Source organism: Centruroides sculpturatus, unplaced genomic scaffold, assembly GCF_000671375.1.
Source record: "Centruroides sculpturatus isolate CEXI.00-Female unplaced genomic scaffold, Cexi_2.0 scaffold717, whole genome shotgun sequence".
Lineage (NCBI taxonomy): Eukaryota > Metazoa > Arthropoda > Arachnida > Scorpiones > Buthidae > Centruroides > Centruroides sculpturatus.
Window position 1 is genome coordinate 379,827 of NW_019384973.1, and position 8,253 is coordinate 388,079.

The window sequence follows — 8,253 nt, forward strand, 5'->3', positions numbered from 1 at the left end:
CTAATTTGTTATCATAACATTGAATTTGTCTTATTGTTGTAAATCATATTATTACAACTAAAGTGCGTTGTCTGTTGTAAACGAGCCAGAAAATGACTTCGCTATTTGAGAAATTTAACAGTTACCTAAGAGAACCTGGAATAATCGTCAATATAGCTAAAAGAGGAGAGCAATTTACAGGAGTTCCTCGAAAGATTTTTGCTATTGGTAACGTTTTGCTGCATACTTAATTGGAGATTTTCAAAAAATACAAATTAACAAATTTCTTTTAGTTCTCTACGTGTTTATAGTAGTATATCTTATTAAAGGGTATGCCCCGGATCTCATGAGCAATTCGATTGTGTTTGTGTATCCCGCCTATTCCACGTAAATTTTGCAAGTTATTCTGTTAAATTTGTTAAATTGCATTTGGATTTAACGTTTATTTAATTTCAGAATATGTTCCATGCAAGGAGATAAGATAGAAGAACACAAAGCTTGGCTAAAATATTGGATTATCTTCGCTTTTTTTGCCACTTTCGAGTTTTGGGTGAAGAATATCATTTATTATTTTCCTGTATATTGGCTTTTTAAGGTAAGAAGATATATATATCAGAGTATGTATAGAATATATACTTTGATATATTGAATCTCATTATTCTATAGGAATAAAAATACATGACGCTGTTTCTCTTCTCCACCTTGCGGATGTCAAGAGAGCCTTTTGTCATATCTACTATGGGCTCGGCCAAGTACCGTACTTACTGGGCACTCGAAACCCATAAAAACTCAATAACATTGGGTCTTTTTCTTTTTACTCTTTCTGCCCTGTTGGCACTAAGAGGGCCTAATTTAGCAAGTCCATTATGGGTTCAGCCAGGCCCACAATGGGACGACCGGGAGGTGAGGGGCGGGGGCCGACATATCCGGTCGGATCATTCCCGAAAAATTCCTGGGTATTTTTTGACCCGTCCAGATTCGATCTCGGGTCCCTTAGAGCGGTAGGCTGCCACCTCAACCGCTCGAACATCCGGCTGTCAATAACATTGGGTCAACCATTCATGAATACTAGTCTATCTGAATTCGAACTCGGATGCCCCAGAGCAGTAAATTGATGTATTGGTCTTGTAGCCTATATGGACAGTTGGTCTTGGCCGCCCAACTGTATATAAATAAATGACATACATTTGCTAACATTATACTTTTCGATTTAACGTATTTTAAAACACTGTTTTTAAAGACTATTTTGCTTATGTGGTGCAATTCCTTTTGGAACTTCACCGGATCTGTATGCATCTACGATTATGTGATTTTTCCAATGGCCATACAAGCGTTTGAAATGCAAGAGAAGCCTTCGAATTACTGCACGTTTTTTACTCTTGGTAAAAATGTACATTGTACAAACAGCATTTTCCGTTTCGTATATTTTAAATGTAATTTATTACAGAATCGTTTTCGAGATTATTGGAAAATGTACCTTGCAGAAATACACGAAATAAATTATTCTCTAAACTCGAATCGTTTCTGTTAGCCAAAACTTCTAATGAAGACATAAATGAAGCTCGAATTGAAGATGACTTAAATGATGATGATGCCGTGAATGACGACGAGGAAGAATATTTAAACGACATCGTTGAATTTGAAGATTTGGAAGTTGAAGATGAAGATACACACGTATCACATGGAGATAATGTATCTTCCCTCGAAATTTCTGAAGGAATGGCTATAGATTAGGAGAGTTAGATTCTAATCCAACGCATGTGAAAATTTAAATATTCAATAAATTCCTGAATACTTTCAAAATTAAGTAAAGATAAAAATTAATTAAAATTTTATTTCAACACTATTTATTTTTTTGTTTCTTGTTTTCCATTAGAGCATAATGTGAGGACATTCAAATGCATATTCCGATCACATTTTTTGCTTAGGTTATTTTTTATTTATTCGGCTGCAATTTGAAAAAAATTGTAGACCTATAAATTCCCACTGTCGTTTGTCTGTCTTTATCTAACTTTCCTTAATCTCGAGAACGGAGTTAGATGAAAGCTGAGACCAGATATCGAAAGCTTAGGAGCAGAGGGACCCAATTAACTATATACGAACTTCCGGATTGCACCGGAAGTCACGTTATTTCAATTCAAAAATTTTCCCTGAAATGAGTTAGTTTTTTTTTTAATTGTGGAATGAGAGACTATTGCAAGGGAGCGCAACTTTTACCAAATTATAATTTTTTTTATTACAAACAAATAAAAAAGTCATATCGATGTCGAAAAAATGAATCAGCAAAACGGTTATCCCTAATTCACAACCCTTGTCCGAACGACTCGGGTACGAATGCTAAAAATCCATCCATACTTGCCGAAACTTCTGGACGAGTCGAGCCCCGGCGAACAGTATATTTTATTTAATAAGGTATATTATTTTGTAGGTCATTAAATAAATTATAAGAACAGTATTTATGAAATTAGATTGTTACGAAAATTGAGGGAAAACAACATTTTTTTTTTTTTTTTTGAAAAAGATGGGGCGGAGATACAGAAAGTTTGGTAATCACTGAGATGACCGGCACGACTCGCTAACAGTAGAAGTATAAGTACAGGGGCACTACTAAAAAGATTGAGAACATTGTGACGGTGTAAAATTTAACACCCAAACAACCTGAGATGTAAAATTTCTCCAAGTAAACTCATGACAATTTAAACGACAGTCAAAATTTTAGGAGTTTTTCTTTGTCAAAGAGAAGATTGGCGCTTGGAAGAGATTTGTAGACAACAATAATACAGTACCGACGCTTTCGGTATGCTTTAGAAATTTATAAAAAGTTTTAATTGGCATAAATTTGAACTTTTGTAATTCTGAGTAACATTTTTAATAGAATTCATTTGTTCCATGCAATTTTATCTTCATAAGCATAAAAGTAAGCCGTAAAACTGAATTATCTCTATGGGAAACCTTCGTAAACTTTGATTTATCGACCCGGAAGTTTGGCGAGAATCTCACTGATAACGAGAAAGGCTTAAGTTTAAAATTTGAGCTTTCTAGACACGGTAGTTTTTTCTCTACGAGAGTCTGCAGTGCCGGATGAAGAAAATACAGCTTTTTTGGCGATTTTAGCATTTTTCAATTGCTTATATTTCGGCAATTGCTTTACAGAAAATCTTGAAATTTTGCACACTTTCTAAGAAAACAATTTTCTTTCGAACGAGTTATTCGGAATTACTTCAGGTGTTTGGGGGCGGAGAAATCGACCCCCGAAAATCAGCAACTCTGATATATAGTCATTCAGTGACTTTACTTTCCCAGCTGTCATATATATAATAGAGGGAAAGTGTGGCAATTAGTCAAAAAATGACCCGCCTCCCAGATTTTTGGATTCGGGACCTTGAAACGTCGAGAAATGCAAAAAACTTCGGGGGTTTTTTGTATGGATGTTAGTGTGTGAACATGATTTTGTTTACCTCTTTAAAGCTTAATAACGCCTGTGTTTTTTGTCAAAATTTTCTGAAATTTTGCAGGGTGGTTTGTGTATTAGGCGAATTGATGCTATTAAATTTTGGTGGTTAAAGGTCGACGGGGTGGGGAGATAAAGAAGGGTCGTGTGTCATATCTCGAGTAGAGTCGGATTTCATGACGATTTTACTCGTTATTAGGAACTTTTTATAAAACCCATCCCTACCTTCAAAATTAAGCTTTTGCTATTTTATAATAGTTAAAAATATATTTTATTTTAAAAAATTTTTTATAACAGATGACGCCACCAAAATTTTAAATGCTGTCGAGAAACTTGAGCAACTCGTTTCTGGATTTTTGAAAAGGTTCTTGGGATAACCATTTAACAATATATATTAAATGTTCTGTTTCTTTTCTATATCTTTTTTTAATGTAGTTCTTGAAAATATTTTCTATACTGTATTTCCATTATAAACATTTTCTTTAATAAAATACGTATTAATGTAACTTTGTCAGCTATTTTTAAAACAAATATTGTATATTTTTTAATTGTTTGGTTTGTCACCAGCGAATTTTTATATTGTTTTGCATGTTTTCGCAGAGGCGTAGCCTATAATAAAAGGTCGTCTCTGCAATGGAAAACTGTTGTACAGTACCTGGTGATTGGACGTGGCGAAAGTGTAGACATTTTAGTCTTTCTACGTATTTTATTACTTCCACAATACTGTTTATAATGGGAGTGACGTGTGTAACAAATGAGGAAAACCAGGAAGTAACTTGCCACAACTAAACGATCAATGGCTGATACTGATTGGTTAATACCAAGTTGATTCTTTCCATAGACAGGCTATAGTTTTAATATCTCTTCCACGGCTGTCACCGCGTTTCGGGGTGAGCTAGTGAAATATAAACAATATGGCTCCGAATCGAGGAAACGCATGTCGCTATCTTTATATTAAAATCAATGGTTCGTTATTGCTCTGTAGCCCAGTACAAATAAAAATAGGGAAATTATTAAAATGAACAGAAAATTTGCTTTCACACGTTTCCAGTAGAAAGCAAGTTACGAAAAGTATAGATTTCTAAATTTGGAAAGACGGTAACGAAGTCGATGATTGTCTGCTCGGCGCGTTTTATCCATACTGACTACTTACCGAGTACTTTGACTTCAGCTTTGTTGAATTCATAATTTTATAAAAAAAATTAGGATTTATGTGTTTGAACCGTAGAACAAACACAATACAAAGCCCACAAAACTTATTTTATGCCAAAGGTTTATCGAGTAAGATGCATTTGAAAATCGGAGCTTTTCCTACTAAAAATCTTCCCAAGTCTTCGTGTATTAGACCTCGATCTCCTGATCGGAAAAAAACCTCCTTGAATGTCAGGAATGTGGAGAAAGAAAGAATAATGCTATTTTGCAGTTTGTGTGTTTTTGTTTTGGAGGTTGCTCTCAACATCTTGTCATCTTCATTGGATGTTAGTATTACACAGTCAAACTGTAGTTTTTAATTAACACATTAGTACTAGGCTACAGCTTACAATTGTTTTAAAACAAATTAGTATGTATGATAGCATTATTATAATATACCGGGGTATACTACAGAAATATATAACAGTTCTGAAGAACTCACAATAAAATAGATATTGATAAAATGATTATATGTTTTAGATGAATCAAGCTTACAGCTGGATTTGAATGTTCCTTTAGATGTACTGCTGATGCTCAATTTCAAATAGGCGATTCAGTTACTTCTCCCGATAATTACTTTTTTATGGATTTAATCATTAAATCGGCCTCGAAAACAAGGAATGGGATTTTGTTCAACATACAACAAAGTTGCATGAATCAATGGGTAAATATGAAAAAAAACTCATTAGTTTTTTTTTATATTTACAGAATACGCTTGAAGTCATGAATTTTCTGTTAGGGGCCACCTTGGAGATTAGGAAAAGGGAACCGAGACGAAAAGGATGGGTAAAGTACCTCAGTGTGCGGGCGCCCCTGCTTGGACAAAGAAATATGCGACTGAAGCATGAAACCTTTTATTTGAATTCAACTGACAAATATATATATACACTGTATATAATGAATCTATGACTCGATTTAATTTATAAAAGGTTTTTTCAAAACGTGCAAATTTGCGCAAGATCTGTAAACATAGTCTTAATGTATACGAATTTAATGATAATCCTAATAATAATAATTGCACCGGACAACTTGTTTTGACGGCCGGATAGCAGTCAAGGTACCAGCCTACAGCTCTGGGACCCGGAATCGAATCAGGACGGGTCGAAAAAACCCCAGGAATTTTTCGGGGTGTGGTCCTTCTGGATATGTTCCTCACCACCCGGCTGCCCCATTACGGGCCTGGCCAAACCCATAATAAGCTTGCTAAAAGGCCTTCTTAGTGCCCACAGGGTAAAAAATTATTAAAAAACCGGATAATTTGTTAAATCTTTACCTAAAATATAAAAATTATCATCTTTTTGACATCATAATAATTGTACGATACTTTAATACATGTAATGTACTTGTATCGAGTTTATGAAATAAGCTTTTAAAGTACACACCTGATACACCTTTCACTGAGAATATTAAAGAACTTGATTTCTCCATTACTGAGAGGAAAGGATTATTGCACATCACAAAATTCGGACATTAAAAATATCCACGAATCGTTTGTTCAAAGTAACATTTATGAATGTCGATTTTAAGCTGAAGAAATGATAAGCTATAATTTTTACAAATATGTATACCCGAATTATTGTACCTTAATTTCTAAACAAATTCAAATTAATTCGGAGCACTTGTGTTTCGATTTTTTCTGATAATTCTGAACCACTGTGCAACTGGTTGGCCACGTGGAGTTTTCTGAGTTTTCTTCAGTTGTCTAACACTTAAACGGGTTTCTTTCCCATAGAAAGACCTTCTAGTGGTATTACCTCTTGGCAGATCGCGCACGTGTTGCGTTGCCATATCTCATAAATCCAATCCGATCTAAAATAATTTGGAAACTATTGATACAAAGTATTTTTAAGAAACCAAATTAGTTTAAGTGTTCAAATGACAACATTGAAGAAATTAGCATGTTCAATACCTAAAGTACTTTTAACCCAAATACTTAACCAGCAGTTCAACAGACGGGAACAGATCAGATTATATTTGCACCGCATTTTTATAGACGTTGAGTAAATAGAATAGACAAAAAGAATCAGGGAAAGCAGAAGGAAAGAAAGGCATCTTATTAAAAAAATAGCAGACTTTATCTCAGAAGAAAAAAACTTTGCAAAAGTTGCCAGCCTATATGAAGAAAACAATAAATAGATATTCCGAAAAATCTCTATGATAAGATGGGTCTTAGTAATCATGATAGTAAGACTTACATATCATAGATTTATTGACTTTTTTCGTCCTGTGAGCACTAAGAAGAAGAAGGCCTTTAAAAAAAAGTCCACTGTAGGATTGGCGCCTGGGAGGCCGGGTAGGGAGTGACGGAACTCGACATATCCCGATGGACCACTCCAAAAAATTTCTTGGATTTTTCGACCCGTCTGGATACCAGGGCCATATTCTGGTCATTGTCTCTGGTCTCTCGTCTCTCGCAATACGAGAGACCAGAAACAGTGACCAGAATATGGCCCCTGGTCCTCCATAATGGGAAAACGTCTCTGTAAAGTAGTGACCTTTTAGCAGAGTGGGAACAAAAGAGGCGCGACCTTGTCAATTGGACCCACGTGCGGTCAGGTAATACCATTTGTAAGGTATTGACTTGTAAACAATGGTAGACAAAGGAAGCGCCGGCTTTGTTAATTGGACCCACCTGCAGTCAGACGTTAGTACATTTGCCATATGGTAAACAAACGAACGTAAACAAGTGGCGAACGTTTGTGTAAGCTCCACTCTCGTCGGATGACGGCGGATACGAGTGTAAGCTGTTCGGGCATAAAAAGGGGCTGTGATTGGTCAGAAGTCCCCGTTCCAAAAACCCTTAAATTGCGGGGCGAACGAGAGAGGAGGAGAGAAGGGCAAGAGACTGATACACCGTAGTCTCAGGCACTTGGGAAGCCCGCTGAGCGTAGAGAGAGTGTTCTCCTCTGTTAATCATCTCAGGGACGGGTTAGTGCAGAGACCGGACCGACCGTACAGTTGAGCCAACTCCACAAGCTGACTGAGGTCTCTCCAAAGGTTAGTTCCCAGACGCCAATCTGGCACGTGAGTCACCACGCATGGTTATCCTGTACATATACTATGTTTTCTAACTTGTACTTTCTACAACTGTAAATAAATTGTAAATATATTTAATTTGAGTGTGGAGGTGTGCTTTCCAACGAACCTGGTTCACTACATCGAGTCGTGATACACAGGAAACCAACTCAACGAGACGGAGTTGGGAAAGAACATTCACAAAGATCTTCACTGTCTCCTTAACTGCTCGGCCATAAGGCCATCAATAACCTATTTATATGATTTTACCAGTATGACTTTTTTAGTAGCCTATACTTTGTTCTTCGGAATGTAATAATGAAAATTTAAAAGAAACAGTCTATTCAATAACCACGAAATATTAATATGTAAGAAGTTTGTGTAATAACTTATTTGGAAGTTATTATAGATACCATGACGTTGGTAGTTTTGTATATTCCACTTTTGTATGTGAACAATGGACAATGATCAGGTGAAAACTGAAAAAGTATATAAAACAGGCGAAAGTCAGATACTGTATATTCAAAAAGTGTTTTTGAGTACATTAGACTCCTTATAAAACGGGTTCATATAATACGGCGAAAAAATTGCGATCGTATTCGTATAAACATGCTAAA

The 8,253-nt window shown here is 35.7% G+C and overlaps 1 protein-coding gene across 2 annotated transcripts; it reads left to right on the forward strand.

Annotated features, from left to right (window-relative positions):
* On the forward strand, positions 1-1,817 carry LOC111632648 (receptor expression-enhancing protein 5-like). 2 transcript variants are annotated; one of them, XM_023377142.1, is made up of 5 exons: positions 1-207; positions 309-366; positions 436-574; positions 1,220-1,361; positions 1,427-1,817. In XM_023377142.1, exons 1-5 carry the CDS (start codon positions 93-95, stop codon positions 1,711-1,713), a joined length of 741 nt encoding a protein of 246 aa, XP_023232910.1. In that variant the 5' UTR covers positions 1-92; the 3' UTR covers positions 1,714-1,817. The 2 variants fall into 2 exon arrangements, with proteins under 2 accessions (XP_023232910.1, XP_023232909.1); XM_023377141.1 differs by having other exon boundaries at positions 5-207; positions 273-366.
* Positions 1,818-8,253: the final 6,436 nt, after the last annotated feature.